Source organism: Ostrea edulis, chromosome 6 (genome assembly GCF_947568905.1).
Source record: "Ostrea edulis chromosome 6, xbOstEdul1.1, whole genome shotgun sequence".
Taxonomy (NCBI): Eukaryota; Metazoa; Mollusca; class Bivalvia; order Ostreida; family Ostreidae; genus Ostrea; species Ostrea edulis.
Window position 1 is genome coordinate 20272030 of NC_079169.1, and position 17846 is coordinate 20289875.

At 35.2% G+C, this 17846-nt stretch overlaps 1 protein-coding gene across 1 annotated transcript in view; it reads left to right on the plus strand.

Moving 5' to 3' along the window:
* Positions 1 to 17846, plus strand: part of LOC125645867 (uncharacterized) — a 51361-nt gene that overhangs the window by 7623 nt on the left and 25892 nt on the right. The window contains exons 2-15 of the mRNA XM_048871753.2: positions 15 to 265; positions 405 to 586; positions 1508 to 1614; positions 2058 to 2332; positions 3558 to 3713; positions 3857 to 3897; positions 4163 to 4260; positions 6466 to 6649; positions 7799 to 7876; positions 9012 to 9056; positions 9302 to 9446; positions 9646 to 9824; positions 12175 to 12319; positions 12895 to 13073. Coding sequence (XP_048727710.2) covers positions 15 to 265; positions 405 to 586; positions 1508 to 1614; positions 2058 to 2332; positions 3558 to 3713; positions 3857 to 3897; positions 4163 to 4260; positions 6466 to 6649; positions 7799 to 7876; positions 9012 to 9056; positions 9302 to 9446; positions 9646 to 9824; positions 12175 to 12319; positions 12895 to 13073 — 2065 coding nt within the window. The remainder of the gene's footprint in view (positions 1 to 14; positions 266 to 404; positions 587 to 1507; positions 1615 to 2057; positions 2333 to 3557; positions 3714 to 3856; positions 3898 to 4162; positions 4261 to 6465; positions 6650 to 7798; positions 7877 to 9011; positions 9057 to 9301; positions 9447 to 9645; positions 9825 to 12174; positions 12320 to 12894; positions 13074 to 17846) is intronic.

Consider the following 17846-nt stretch of genomic DNA (forward strand, 5'->3'; position numbering starts at 1 on the left):
TGCCGACTTTGTAGGTCCACGTGAAACACAGGATGTCATGGAGACGATCGTATCACACTCCTGTTTGTGATGAAGAATACAAAAATGACAGAATACAGAGGACGTTTGATAGAGCCGGATGCTTCGATGGTTGTGACGATGTTAAATGGAGTAACCCACCAATTACAGCTGTATGCACAGATTACAGTATATCAGAAGATTGGACAACTTACGAAGGAGAATTCAACATTTCTCTTCCGTCGTCTACCACGTCTTACGTCATTGGGTAGTGTTCTTTACTTTGATATAATGATGTAAACCATTGAGCAGCATGACCGTTCAGAAACCATGATAATGTCTCTGCGGATCGTGAATTTTATGTTTTGTACAATACAGATGAATCCATATATTAACTTTTTGATAAGGTACACCTCCTGTTGTTGGATTGATACCCTACAAGTAAATCCTAGCACCCATTGGATGATTGCGACTCGTATAGATCTCGCCTATCGTCAAGACATTGGTCGTATCAACACATCTCCCGTAACAGCCATGCAACCTATTGTCAGACTTCAAAGGGGATGTAGTCACAGCATACGCATTCCAGGTAAACATAAGTTGGAGTTTTCCAAATAATAAACAAAGAATTATGATAAAATAAAACAAATCAGAACACTAAACAGCATATACATACATTATATTGCGTGTTTAATATATACATACATTTCATTGCGTGGTTAATATATACATACATTACATTGCGTGGTTAATATATACATACATTACATTGCGTGGTTAATATATACATACATTACATTGCGTGGTTAATATATACATCCATTACATTGCGTGGTTAATATATACATGCATTACATTGCGTGGTTAATATATACATACATCACATTGCGTGGTTAATATATACATACATTACATTGCGTGGTTAATATGCCCTTTGAAACAGGCACGTTATCTTTATTGAATCCATTATGAAACATCATTAGATATTTGTTTGATATTCGTCATCTTCGATTTTTCATATTAGATTTTCTGTAAAAATGTAATATAGTAGTTTTCCTAAACTAAGTGTTTCATTGAGCTTTTTAGATCTAAATCCGCCTGTTGTTCTGTCGTATTCCATATTTTCAATGTTTTCTGAAGAACAACTACGGTAAACTGCCAATAAAACATAACAACATAAAGGACGATCCACCCAGTGACACAACAGGAGTAAGAGAATGACCAGTGCAAAATGGACCTGCGACACATAACTTTTTTCATTCTCTTTTTTATCTAACTTGATCACTCACCCGGAAAATGTATGTCAGATGCTTCATCTAAATCACGAACGTCAGTGGGCATCCCAAGATGCATCACTCATGTTTCAACCCACAAACATTGTTACTTAGTAATGTCCATAACGTGAAAATGATATAAAAATGACAGTGTTAAACCAGGATCATTGTAATGAATTGTGTTCAATGTTTTAAAATCATTTTAAAGTAAGTACATCATATGTTTTTTGGGGTAGTTGCTGATGACGATGGCGACATTGTAAGATGTAGATGGGGACGAAGTTCACCGTTTGATGAGTGTAGTGGGATTTGTAATTCTTTCCCAGCTGCTGTCTTGCACGAGGTATGAAGCATTTCATTTCCGTTATTTTCTTAGGTTTTAGCAGTAACATATTATTAATTGCAAAACAAACCTTCGTATTTTTTTTAGAAATGATATACATGTATGGTGCTAGTCGCTACAACGTTAATTTTCCACTTTTAATTCAGTGTAATTTTTTTAAACTACTTGTTAAAATTGTTATTGAATAGGAAAGGCACTATAATTTGCACAGAGTTTAGCCATACTTTAGAACATTAGGTATGGGACTGATTAATACTACTTTATGTATACTAGATTATTATATCTAGGCACATATATATTGCTGGATTTAGATTAAGCTTGAAATGTATATTGACTGGACTAATGATCACATTGCAGATGTATAAGTAGACACATGATATTAAAGAAACATACAATCGTCTAATTATTTTGGTGACTTATATATATAGCGTCTTCTTTTTCAGACAACTTGTACCTTGGATTATTCATCAACATCAAACACACCTGGTTATTATGGAGTGGCGATCCAGATCGAGGATTTTTCATCCATTTCATCATCAACTCCTCTAAGCAGCATTCCACTTCAATTCCTGGTAGAAATCTTCGATTCTTCAATTGCCTGTGCTTCTGCGCCATCTTTCATTTCCCCTACACCTCCTGACGGAGGATGTTATGAGGCAGTTCGAGGGATCACATTTCGTATCGAAATCCGTATCAGGACAGGGACAGATAGTCAACAGTATGTGAACTCTGTCTGAAACACTGACATTTTTATCTGCATGTATATAATTTCATATAAAACTGCAACATACTAATCACCCCCCCCCCACACACACACACACACACACCAACAATTTTCGGGATAACCTGTCTACTTGTCAGGACAAACAAAAAGGTTTACATAAGATGACTAAAGATATACACAGAAACCACCCCAAAGAAAACAAACTAGCGCTAAAAGTACACTAAATTTACAAACATATTGACAATGGCAATTACATGTTTAATATTCCAATATGTAATATTGTACATTTATAAAGGGTTTTATATAATCAAGAAAATCACCACCAAGTGCTTTACATGTAAAACAATAAAACTAAAACAAAGAACAATGAATACATAAAAAGTATAAAATAATACTAAAATTGAGGTTAACATAGTAACTCCGAGAAGGCAAACCTATATAATTTTTTGGAGTAAAATTAACCATTTACTTAAATACGGAATTACAGAATAAATGCAAGTTTAAAAAGATGAGTTTATTGTTTTTGGATTGCTAATCAATGTTTGGGAGGTTAAGTTGTTTACACCTCAAATCTTCGACGCAACCTGCATCTATATGAAGAGGCATGTCATTACATCCAATAATATCACACACTACACACCGTGGAGAAAAAACACCGTTGACAAAAATACATGTACACACTAATACACAAATTTAAGAAATAAATATTTTCTGAAAACTAAAGTAAACAGTATATAATTTTATTATGTAGCTAATAAATAGTCTATTATAAAATCTGCATAAAATCTAGAGAATGTTAGCGTTCAATATCCTGAGAATTTATTGGACGCTAACTTTGCATTGCGTAAATTGTGTGCGCCCGAAACATTCCGACTATGAGCGTTCAATATTGACCTTACCGTAACGACGTAAACAAGGGTTTAATATTGAAGAGTTAAGAAATGCATGCTGATATTGCACACTTTCACCTTAGATGCCAATGTTGATGAATTTTCGTCGACTTTGGAGTATTTTGAGTGAAAAGGGATATAATTGAACAACTAAATACTTTAGCTATATAATAAAAGGGTTATTGAACTTATACTGGTGAATATTGGCACTCGTTGGCTGTCAAAATGCACTCGCAAGCTCGTGCATTTTGACAATCAACTCGTGCCAATATTCACCAATATAAGTTCAATAACCCTATAATATCAATACTTTGCAATGTGAAATCCAGAATCTACGAAGTCACTACGCAGTCACCAGTTGGTGTCATTAAGTCCGGCATCCATGCCATCTCTCAGACGGATTACTATGTAATGCTGACGTGGACACCGACGAACAGTCAGCAGGGCTCCTACATCATCTGTTTTATGGCAGAAGATAATTTGGGGTGAGAATGTTTGTCGACGTACAGAACATCTCATTAGAAACATGGTTCCTGCATAATGATATTTACACATTGTGAATATGGTTTCGTATTTGATAAGGTTCTGCTCCATACATATTTTATGACATGTAATTTCGTTTTCGTAGATTAACAACAGATTCCAGATGTATCACATTAAACGTTGTTAGTAAGTATTAATGCGAGATATTCGATGGATACTGATGCCGTATTGCCCACACCACAGTACAGTGGAAGCTGTCTCATCGGATCCCCGATCAGTTTGCTTAATTTAGAGGTCTGACCTTTTTCACCCCAAACCTTTTCTCCAGTTCCTTACACTGTGTAATACGACATCTAGACTAACCCTATTGAAAATACACCTCCCAAACTACGTCAAATTTAACAGGTTTTATGTAACTACATGTACATGTATATGACTATTTATTAATTAGGTACCAGTACATTGCCAACTGTTGTTGCCGGTAGCCAGTCACCATCAGGATCAATATCCGACACTAGTCATCGGTGGACTGTGCAGTATTCTAACTACGTAAGCATATATAAAGTTGTTTGTTAATGGTTTATCAATTCTATTTTCCAGAGTTGTATCAGTCTGTACTGTAGTAATAGCAGTAGTGAAGAATGCAAGGTGAAGAATGCGACGCGACAAACTTACAACACTATACGGTTATCGGATCTATTCCCAGTCCGAAAATCATAAATAATGTCTAATTTTTAGCGTTTTCAAAGGGTCAAAATCGGCCCTGTAAAACGTCCAAAATTAAAGTGAAGTTTCAACAATTTATTTTCTGCATAAAAGGTAGTCTATGTATGATGGTTTATCAGTGGTAAAAATTGGAATTTTGCACTGATGTATCTGGGATCTACTGCTCCAAACATCATGAAATGCAAGAATTTGCTTAAAATTACCACATTTTTGTAATAAAATGCTTAAATGTAATTTAAAGCACAGCCATGGACCGAGTGTAATATGGCATCACTTTAATGCATAAGTTTAATCATGGTTATGTCACATAATTTCAAACATCATACCAAAATAATTGTAAATAAGGAATGTTCAAGGACTTTCAAAACACAGGAAATATGAGGAATTTGGTTTCAAGAAGCCTTATACGAGGGTGAAACCAACGATAACTAGAATTATGTGGATTAAGAAAACCATCCGCAGAGATTTCACTGTTTTAGTAATAATATGTTTGTTTAAAGGAAGGGGAAGTACAAAGCACATCTGAATTTAATAAATTTCTCTAGATTTGACCTGCTTTAGATGATAAATAATGAATCAAAATGTCAATATTAATGAAATTATCTTATAGTTCTACAAATGTAAATAATATAATACAGTTATTTGTAAAAACAATGCATCATGTTTAGTTAAGAGATCACAAAAATGCACCAACCTTTTTTTTAACTTTTACAAAATCGTCCTTTTAAAAATTTTGCAATTTGAACATTTTACACGTTTAGTTTTCTCATTCTACGGACCTTGGTTGCAGTGTAAAATGTTAGGAAAACACATGCATAGACTAAACCATGAATGGAGGTTTCTGAACATTTTGCAAAATGCATTTAATAGCGACATTCAAAGCATCAAGAGTTATTGATTGGTGGTATATTATTGTACATATAATTTTTGGGTTTATGGTATGCAAGGTGAAGTTAACGAACAGTGATCATACCCTTTCTTTATGTATGCAATACTTCCAATCTACAGTGTATAAAATCTATATAATATATGCATCAGTGTCAGTTCAGAGATGTCTGCTGTCACTTAGTCTGTGTATATGTTGGTGTTGCAGTTCAGATATGTCTGCTGCTTCAGACTGTGTTTTAAGGATCAGTTCAGATATGTCTGCTGTCCAATTTTTCCGCATGGATACATTCTTATTGTTGGGTGTAATTACATATGGCCCGGGGCTTCATTACCTCTTAGTCATTTCTTTTTATATAGATATTTTTATAGAGTTAATTTCTGCTTTGTTGATAATTTGTTCATCAGCCTTGCCAGTTGCCTTTGGGTGGGCGGATCCAATTTGCAATTGGATTGTGGCCTGTTTTATTTGTAAAAACCCACCTTATTTGATTGCAGTCAGCTCTATTTCGATATTTCATTATGTGTTGTAGGGAGGTCAGATTGCATCATCATACCTATATGCGATACATATGTTCTTGTATTTTTGTTTTCGACTCATCCTGACCCCCTCTAGCTATTCTGTTATATAACTTTGTCATTTTCAAAATAAATGACATTTTTTTCAATTCATATCACTGTCCTGTTTTCGCTGCCTTTATCAAGTAACAAGCAAAGGCTACTTGGCAAGTCATATTAACTAAGGAACATAAATCATGACAAATATACAAATAGCTGTGTCGAAAGTAGCAATATTCTAATAAATAGAGAATAGCGCATGGCCAAATCTGTATCATACTCCATATCAATCCGTGACACCAATACATGTATGTATAGCCCCTCAGGCTGATATTGGTGTCTCGGGCTGATATTGGTGTCTCGGGTTGATATGGAGTATGATACAGATTTGGCCATTAATTGTTGTTGTATGATATATTTGAAAATAGTAAGGGCTTATTAATGTATAAAAGTTTTTAACAAACTCAAGAATACTGTTTTTAAAAACATTATTTAATATATTCAATAAATACATTTACCGGTATAGTAAATGTAATTCATAACCATGTACAAATACAACCGGGGTAAATGTTTTATAATTGGCAGTTTGTGCGCCCTACAACGTCAGCATTTATAAAGATCTACGAATCATCCGGAATGTTAGTGGAAACGATTGACGTAACCTCATCAGCTGCAGTTTACCCACAATCCACCAGCGATAGACAGTTGGTATTCACTACTACGTATAACTACCAAAGAGGACATTCCTATTATATACAGTTTGATGAAGGTACACACATATGGCTACGATTATATCTCTATTTATTTGACGCACCAGATATTACCATATGTGAACATCATTAGGAATTCTTATAGATAAACGCATGTATATATCAAGTTGACACATTTACACTTGAAGTTTATGAGGGAATAAAATCAAAGAATGTTTCTATATTTTATTGTGTAGAGCACAAAGGATTTTGATAGTATACTCTCATGCAAACTCACACATGTCTCAACTTTGACAGATCTGCCTACTTGTATTCTAAATTGACCAATGAAATAAACTACAGAAAGTCGCAAATTCAGGGAAAATCTCTATGACATTAATTTACACTGTAAAATTGGTAAGAGATGAGCATAACAAAATCAAAGAAAATGCAATACTAAGATCTCATCTTAAATTTGATGGATTGTAAAAACCAATTACCACTGTATATAGTGAAACAGGAAAAAGGTGTCAAAATTGAAAATGCGCGTGAAATTGCGCTCCCTCGTGTTCAAACATGACAATGTCGAGATCAACAAAAGTAAAACAATTGAGTTTCAATTATGGATTTGTAAAAACTTAATCCTAAAAGTAAAGAATATTCACAATTATATGTATAAAATCCACAATTAATGATTTATCAATCATTTAAAAACCCTATATCAAACACATGTACATGACAGAAACTCCATTATGGCCCCGGTCATTGGGCCTTGTGATGTAACCAAATATGATCGAATTAATCAGTAACCCCCCCCCCCTCCCAATACTAGTACGGAAGACTTATTCTAACCTGGATCCCCATGTGACTATATGAGATGTATTAATTTCCTTATATGAAGTGTACTTATTTGCTTATCTTTATTTATTCATAAACAAGAAATGACGAGTTATTGCTACAAAGAAATCCAATAGAATAGCTTATTATAGACCAATTTAAAAAAATTTTACCAAACGTATTCCATGGTCATAAAAGTTCTTTTTTTAAGCATTTCCGAAAATCAATAGATTGCAATGTCATATAATAAGTCTGCTATGCTCATGTTTACTTGCGTCACAGCCTTGTTGTGCTATTTCCCCATTCAATTAATTTTTGCAATCATTTTAAGTATAAATATGCATTGATTAATATCAATTGTCTTTTGTTGAATTTGCTTTTAATTATTTCAGGAGTAGCAAACAGAGAGCTGGGTTGTCGTGTAAAATCTCCAGCCATTACCAGCACCACATTCTGGACTTTCACCATATGTATGTGTTTATGTGTTTTCTCATCATTTTTCAAGCGATGACACTGTGTTAAAAACCGTAATAAACACCCATACGGGGAACGTCCCGTGTTATAAAAAGAACTGACTGAAGTTAAGCCAAATTTAATATAATAAGATAACCATATACCATTTTAACAATCAGTCCACGATATTGGATTTTGAAAATTATTTTATATAACTTTTCCTTTATCAAAATCTCAACAAGAGATCATTTTATTATTTTCTTTCAGAATTTACTAAATTTTCCTCTACGTAGCAGAGAAATATATACAATATAGCATTCCAAAAGGATAGGTCTCACACTACATATAGAGCTGGTTACATGCTGCTAGCAAATGTGGTTCCAAAGGTCGTGAAAATGAACTTTTCTGTGCTTTTTATGAAATATCTCTTCACTTAGGCCATATATATACATTTGAGAGTTCATTGCTATTTCCATCCTAGATAGATAGATATAGTATACACCTATTTACTGGATATGAGGACAATAGCAAGTTTATTGCGCCTCGGGAAATAGTTGCTGTCTCGGGGACAATAAACTTGCTATTGTCCGAATAGTCAGTAAATAGGTGTTTTATTATACCGAAGTAGACTTTACTTGTGTCAGACATACCAAAGTGAAGTAAATTACGGCGTTAGCCTAGATGGAATCGACCGAGATGATCCAAGTGGTAAACTATAATTAGAGTTATCCGACTTTGACGTCACAGAAAAGAAAACGTGGGAAAATATACAGTAAATAGTTTCGAGACTATTTTCCCCTAGGGTGAGATAGTTCAGAAACTATTTCACGGCTATTCCAGAAGAAATAGCAAATTTATTCACATAACATTTATATAGCAAAAACATTCTGTGGTATAATATATACATACATACATACATACATATATATATATATATATATATATATATATATATATATATATATATACATGTATATATATATATATATATATGACAAGAAACATACATGTAGGAATATAAATGTGGTTTTATAGCATTGTTCAATTAAAGAGGAAAATTTCATCTCCTTAGTTTCCTATTTTAGAGATAATGGGAGTACCGAACTAAGTTTTAAAGCAAATTTAAAAAAAATTTATTGATGTCTTTTTCAGCTTCTGCTACAACGTCTACAACAGTTACAACGCCGACCATAAATGGTAAATACCATATTTCCCTTTCAAACTCGTCAATACTTTAATGAATAAATAAGAATACATTGTTGTGTTTTCTTTGAAGATCTATAAATGTAGTTCACTCCTTCATAAATTTCAATTTATGCAACCGATGAATAACATATCATCACTCACGCGGATATTACACGCGATATTCTTTCTAATCAATATTTCAACTTGTTGGCTAATACACAATATCACGATTGCGAGGGACATCAATTTGTTTTCAGACATAGCAATACGACTGGTAGGAGGTCAAAGTCCATATGAGGGCAGGGTAGAGGTATATCACATTGGTGTTTGGGGGACAGTCTGTGACGATGCTTGGGATGACAATGATGCAGCCGTCGTCTGTCGATCACTGGGATACCCGTGGTATCTGTTTTTCTCTGGCACTGTCTTGCATATTTCAAATGTTTTCAATATCAAGGGCATCTTTACCCTTTTTCGTCCTTTTAATAGTTCATTGTGTGTGATATTAGATTACACAAATCTTCAGTTACTGAGTATGTGTGTATAACATTGTTTGGCGTGTTAAGATCAAAGTTAATACTGTATTGATCGTGATTTAAAGGGAATCAGCAAGAAGCTTGTGTTGCGCTAACTACGGACAAGGATCAGGTACAATACATCTGGATGACGTCCAATGCTCAGGAACTGAAACAGATATTACGCAATGCTCGCACAATCCATGGGGAAGTCATAACTGTGGCCACCAAGAAGATGCTTCTGTCAAATGTGTACCGGACACTAGTACGTAAAACACACACTGTGTATTGATTTTGTAAGAATTTAGACGTCTTTCATTGTGCAGTGAAAGTCCTTACATATGATTGACTATTCATTCATGGACTACTCATTCGATGAAAGACACTATTGAATCTCATATCCATTACATCGCGAATTGGAATGCCTCAACTTCAACCTTAGTGGATTGAAGACCGGCGAACATAAAGTGGCAAGAGATGGAATATTTAGCATTCATGATGTTCATGTATTTCAGTCAAAACATTTGACGCCACTGGGCTTAGAAGCTTATCGCCGCACACGAGTGGATACATGTTATAGCACGGAATTGGAATTGTAAAATTGAAAGTGCACTTGTTGAAATTTAATTTAGTGGGTTTATTTTAATCAATGTTTATTAAATATACATATATACTTGAACACAGTCTTATTCATAACGATGAAAGCATTGCTTGTTCTTGCGATTAACTTTTTCCGATGGCAATAATGCGTAAATATGCATGAGAAATGGAGACAGCTTTTTTTTCTGAAAAAATCGAGTTAAATGTATACAGCGTTTTCTTGAAATGTTAACAATATAAATGTGCTTTATTGAGTAAACTGGTCACATGCGTGGTTGAATTGAATTCTATGTAAGTATTTTTTCGGGCATATTACCTGCTCATTCTTCTATGATCAGCTAGATGAATTATAAAAATGAACTAATAATTACGTTCCTCTTCATTCATTCATTCATGCAATACGTTATTCCTTCTTGGAGATAGTACATTCGAAATACATATACTACAGCAATGATGAATCACATAACTTACATGTATAGGAAGATGTGAGAACAAAGAAGAAAGGAAAGAACATTGCATAAGTACATGTAAATGAATGAAAAAGAAAGAAAATTTGATTTAACAATAACTGTCATTAATATGTCGATTCGATTTATCCCAGTGAGCTCGAAATAAAAAACACCACAGAGTCGTCCACTTCTGCTTCATATTTAGATATTTTATTGAAAGTAGACATTAACGGCAAACTGACAACTCAACTGTATGACAAACAGGATTATTTCTGCTTCTCCATCGTCAACTTCCCATATCTATGTAGCAACATTCCATTATCACCTGTAAATGGTGTTTATATCGCACAACTGATTCAATACGCAAGAGCTTTTCTGCGTATAGTCAGGTTTTAAATCGAGGCAAGCTACTGACACACAAGCTGATGGTAGAGGGGTTTCAACAGTCCCGATTGAAGTTAGCATTTCGCAAATTCTATGGTCGTTGCAACGATCTAGTTCGTCAATACAACCTATCATTCGGTCAAATGCTGTCTGACGTGTTTCATACCTATTGTTAGGCCGTTCTTGGCACACTGATTTTGACTACGGATAACTCCGTTTACCTGATCAGGATATAGGGCTCACGGCGGGTGTGACCGGTCGACAGGGATTGCTTACTCCTCCTGATCCCACCTCTGGTGTGTCAGGGGTCCGTGTTTGCCCAGCTATCTATTTTGTATTGCTTATGGGAGTTATGAGAATGTTCACTGTTCGTTATCTTCACCTTTCATGTATAAGGAACTCGTTGTAGTGTTAACGTTTATTTTAAATTGCAAATGCTTCTGTTGAATACGGCAAATACTTTTATTAAATAATTCCAACACAAGCAATAGCTGCTTTCCTTCTGCTCTGATAGTGGATAATTTGGAACTTTACCTATTATGTATAAGTGGATTGAAAATCAACTTAGAAGTTGGAATTTCAGTCCAATCTTTTCTGAAAATTTTCCCACTCTTGCGCTTCGATAAGTTAAGACCTTTTCAGTTCACGCTGTATTAGCATCCGCACATTGCATTGTGACGTCAAATATTTTACTGTAACAGGTGAACATCAGGACCGCTGTGTATGTCATTGCTTGCCATTTAATGATCGCCGGTCTTAAAGCGCTTGATCAAACACAAAATCTGCGTGTTATCATTGTAGATTATGTATCGTATTTGGTATGTAATACCAATAACAAGTTGCGCTTTCACAGGTAGTGTTGAGATCACTTGAAATGAATTATTTTGCATTCTTCTATTATCACCTGTGCAAAGTGTGTACGTATCCATACTGATTCAATATACAAGAACTTGCTCTCCGTATGATTAGTTTTCCAATGGAGGCAGACTATTTACCAACAAGTTGACGTTACATTTCTGTCCAGAATCTCGTTTAAATCCAACATTTTGCAAATTCGATGGTAGTTATAGCCATCTAGTTTGCCAATACAACCTGTCATTGGCTCAAATGCAGTCTGGTGTCGTTTTCATATCAATTGTTAGGCCATTCCTTACCAACCGATTTTGACAATTCTGTTTTCAGGCATAGCAATACGACTGGTAGGAGGTCAAAGTCCAAATGAGGGCAGGGTAGAGGTATATCACAGTGGTGTTTGGGGGACAGTCTGTGACGATGCCTGGGATGACAATGATGCAGCCGTCGTCTGTCGATCACTGGGATATCCGTGGTATCTGTTTTTCTCTGACACTGCCTTGCATATTTTAAATATTCTTCTCATTACAAAGAGTATCTTTACCCTTTCTCTTCCTTGTATTAGTTGATTGTGCGTAGCATTGGATTAAAAAAAATTTGAAATTACGGATCACTTGTGCATGACATTACTTGGTATCTTAGTATGTTAAGATGTAAATTGATACAACATGGTGCAGGGGTTTCAACACTCTCTTTTAAAGTCAGTATTTCACAAATTATGTGATTATTATAACAATCTAGTTTGTTAATACAACCTATCATTGGGTTAAATGCTGCCTGACGTGTTTCATACCGATTGTTAGACCGTTCTTGGCACGCTGATATTGACTACGGATAACTCCGTTTGCCTGGTCATAGGGCTCACGGCGGGTGTGACCGGTCGACAGGAGATGCTTACTTAGTAATCTTACACACCTGATCCCACATCTGGTCTGTCCAGGGGTCCGTGTTTGCCCTACTCTCTATTTTGTATTGCTTACAGGAGTGTGAGATTGATCACTATTCGTTATCTTTATCGTTATTTTTCACCATATTGTACGTGATTTAAAGGGAATCTGCAAGAAGCTTGTGTTGCGCTAACTACGGACAAGGATCAGGTACAATGCATCTGGATGACGTCCAATGCTCAGGAACTGAAACAGATATCACGCAATGCTCGCACAATCCATGGGGAAGTTATAACTGTGGCCACCAAGAAGATGCTTCTGTCAAATGTGTACCGGACACTAGTATGTGAAAACACACTAATATATTGATTTTGTAAGACGTTGGGTATCTTTCATCATAGAACGATTCCTTAACTGATCATTTATTTGATGAAAGATATTATTGAATCTTATATTCATTTCATCGCAAATTTTAGTACAATTCCTTACATGTGATTGACTATTCAATTGATCAAAGATATTATTGAACATCTTATCCATTTCATCAAGAACTAGTTCTAATTGTAACGGGGACCGTTACAGATGTTCCCCAAACCTCCCCCAATTAAAAAGTGATGTCCTTGTGAATCTATAGGAAAAAATCATTTTATTTTAGCCTTTAATTACATGTAGTACGTTCAATATGGTCATTTCAGTACCAAGAAATGAAAGAAAGCGTTGCACGTGCATACACGCGCACGCGTGTATGATTCCGAATTTTTGTTGATGTCGTTCAACAGGCATTTGTATCATATACCCACAGTATGAATTTCATAACGTTTCCACCAAATATAAGGAAGTTATAGCGATTTTAAAATCGTCCAATCAGAAATCAGCACACGTGCATGCACGTGCTGAGCAGTAATTCTAACCACAGCAATTTGTAAGGAGTACCAAGATACATCTAAACCCCTAATATGAATAGAATTTGATGAAAAACAAAAACGTTATCGTCCTTTAAAAATTGAACATTTAAAAAACGTTGCACGCGCATGCGCGTGTGCGTTGGCATTTTTTGTTACACCAACATATAGATACACATATTGTCTACATATGCTGTGAATATCATCTCATTCGCTTCATAAATAAGATAGTTACAAACGTTTTAGCATTATCCAATCAAAATGAAGCGCACGTGCATGCGCGTGCAAATTGGTAATTTTGACCATGTAAATCAGTTAAAGGTCTCAATATCTACCTATGATATGAATTTCAAGCCATTTCAATGAACAACAAAAAAGTTAGACTGATTCCAAAGTTAGCGTACAAATTTTGTAATGCGCGTGCACGCGCATGCGTGCGCGTGCTGGCAAAATAACTATTATTTTTCATATGTACAAATGATATACTTTCATCCTATTTAGGTTTTATATCGCTTCCTTCAATATTCTGATTTTCCATTTTTTGTACCAAAATTGCAATGCATGTGCGCGCGCGTGCATGCACGTGCAAACAAAATGACTATCACTATGCACATCAACAAACGCTATACTATCATCCTGGAAAGTTTCATATCGATCCCTTTTGTAGTTTCTGAGAACACTACCGGACAAAAAAGTACCGGAGAAAAAGAATAATAATAATAATAACTAGATTCGATCTCGTTGCGAGCAACGAGTGGGTCTTCCGTCCAAATTTAGATGTGATTAGATAAGAATTTGACTGACATTTTCGTTCATAAATGATGATACAAATATATTGTCTAGACGTACAATTTAGCTTTGGTAATGTTTTATAAATATTGATCATTTAAATGTTATAAATTAAAGACTCTCTCTACCTTTCGGCAACTAATTAAAGGGGTCAGCTTTTTTTCGAGAAAAAAGTTAATAATGTTATTTACAGCGATACAGATTCGACTGATCAGGCGAGTCATGCCGCCCGGAGGCCTATTTTTTTTTATATCATTCTAGATATATCTCGCAAAACTGAACAAATTTTGTTCTACATGTCCTATGGAAATTTTCTTAAGAAAAAAATTATTGATTGCGACATTTATCAGACTGTTAAGGCGAGTCATAAGGCCCGTGGGCCTTTTTCTTGATATCGTTTAAAAGATCTTGCAAACCTGAACAACTTTTGGTCTAGATGTTTTATCAAAAGTTTCTCCCGAAAAAAGCTATTGATTGTGACACTAATCAAACTCTTCAGGCGAGCCATGAGGCCCGTTCGCCTTTTTCATGATGTTGTTTGAAACATCTTGCAAAACTGAACAACTTTTGCTCTAGATGTCTCATTAAAAGTTTCTTGACTAAAATGTTATAGATTACAACAATAACCCAACTGTTCAGGTGAGCCATGAGACCCGCAGGCCTTATTCTTAACATCGTTAGTAACGCTTGCGAATCTGAACAACTTTTGTTCTACATGTCTTATCAAAAGTTTCTCGAGAAAAAAGTTATTAATGTTATTAATTGTGATACAAATTCGACTGTTCAGGCGAGCCATGACGCCCGCAGGCCTATTTTTTTATATCATTAGATAGATCTTACAAAACTGAACAACTTTTATTCTACATGTTTTATCAAAGTTTCGTGAGGAAAAAGTTAATCATTGTAACAGAAATTCAATGGTTCAGGCGAGCCATGAGGCCCATGGGCCCATTTCTTGATACGGCACGAAAGATCTCAATAAACTGTACAACTTTTGTTATATATGTCTAAAAAAAAATGTTTACGAGTATAACGTTATGCGACATTTATCACTGTTAAGGCGAGTCATAAGGCCCGTGGGCCTTTTTCTTGATATCGTTTGAAAGATCTTGCAAAACTCAACAACTTTTGTTCTACATGTCTTATCAAAAGATTCTCGCGAAAAAAGTTAGTAATTGTGATACTGATCAAACTGTTCAGGCGAGCCATGAGGCCCGTTGGCCTTTTTCATGATGTTGTTCGAAAGATCTTGCAAAACTGAACAACTTTTGTTCAAGATGTCTTATTAAAAGTTTCTTGACAAAAATGTTATAGATTGCAACAATAACCCAACTGTACAGGTGAGCCATGAGACCTGCAGGCCTATTTATTAACATCGTTAGTTAACCCTTGCGAAACTGAACAACTTTTGTTCTACATGTCTTGTCAAAAGTTTCTTGAGAAAAAAGTTATTAATGTTATTAATTGTGATACAAATTCGACTGTTCAGGCGAGCCATGACGCCCTGAGGCCTAGTTTTTGATATCGTTAGATAGATCTTGCAAACCTGAACAACTTTTATTCTACATGTCTTATCAAAAGTTTCGTGAGAAAAAAGTTAATCATTGTAACAGAAATTCAATGGTTCAGGCGAGCCATGAGGCCTATGGGCCCATTTCTTGATATGACACGAAAGATCTCAATAAACTGTACAACCTTTGTTATATATGTCTAAGCAAAATATTTACGAGTAAATAGTTATGATTTAAAACGTGGAGAAAAATGAGACACTTTTTAAAACCCCATTTTCGACCCCTACCGAGCTTCCATACTAGGCACTTCCGGAAATTTTGAAAACCCAGGTGCACAACTACAACATGTCGTCTAACATCACTGAAAATTTCAGCACTCTAGCTTTTATCGTTTTTGAGTTTTTGTCTGGACAAAATGGTCATCTGAAAATCGATAAAAGGGGAATAACTTCCAACCGGAAGTGATTTTTCAAAAATTGAAACGGCGGTACAAACTTCAAATGGCAACGCATCAATCCTGAAAATTTGAAGCAAATTGATCCAGCCATCTCCGAGAAATCTTCTGCACAAAAATCGGTAAGGAGAGAAAAAAAGAATAATAATAATAAGAAGAAGAAAAGTGAAAAATCAACAATAGAATAATAGAAGGGTCTTCCGTTGAAGACGGAAGACCCTAATAAGAAACAGAGTAAAAACAATATGTTCCCAAACTTTGTTTGGGGAACATAATAATAATAAGAAACAGAGTAAAAACAATATGTTCCCAAACTTTGTTTGGGGAACATTATTAGAATGTCCCAACTTCAACCGTAGTGGACATAGGACGTTAGATCAAAAACAAAATGTGTTATGGTAGATTAATCTTTGTTATGTAATATCATTAACAAGTTAGCTTTCACACGTAGTGTTAAGATCGGTAGTAATGATTTATGTAGTAATATTCTATTATCACCTACATATGGTTTTTTATATATCTCAACTGATTCAATACGCATAGCTTGTACTGCGAATAATCAATTTTTAAATGGACGCAGGCTACTGATAAATAAGTTGATGTTGCAGGGTTTTAAACAGTCCCGTTTGAAGTCAGCATTTCACAAATTCTATGGTCGTTATAACGATCTAGTTTGCCAATACAACTTGTCATTGATTCCGAGGGGATTCGGGTTAAACTAAGTCCTTAGTACTCCTTGCTTGTCGTAATAGGCGATTAAATTGGTCGGTCCTTCGTTTGGTACCGCAAAACTGAGTCCCCGTGTCACAGCAGGTGTGTCATGATAAAAATCACCCTCCACAAAGACCATAAGCACTGCGCATGAGCCTACATTTTACAGTCCTTCACTGACACTGTTGACGTCTCCATATGAATGAAAGATTATCGAGTACGTTAAACAATATACAGTATAATCTGTCTAAACCGGCTATGTGTGGTTCCAAAGAAATCGGCCGGTTTGCACAGAGTCCGGAGTGCAGAATGTTGACAAGAATGAGAGTTTCTTCCCTTGTATTCACTATCTATGCATACGTGTGTAATGATTGCTAACGTTTTAATATACATTTATCACAAAAGAATTCAAAATGTAAAAATATAAATGTCAGTGTTTTATGAAAAAGTTTCAATTTTTATTAAACAGTTTAAAATCTGGGAATTATTCGCGCAATTTTCTTTTGGTAAATTGTCGTTTTCGTCTACATCATCGCCTTTATCAAGTGCTACATTATGTACGTTCGTCAAGTTTGTGTTGTGTTCGTTTAAAATTTGTCTTTCCCATCTTTCATTGTAAATGTATCGCTTTCAACTGTCTCTATTTGTGAAACGGAAACTAATGTAATGCCGAGTGATCGACCGGACATGGTGAGTTGTGCTAACTAACTGCATATCATCACTGTCTGACTAGCCGTAAAGCTCCGAG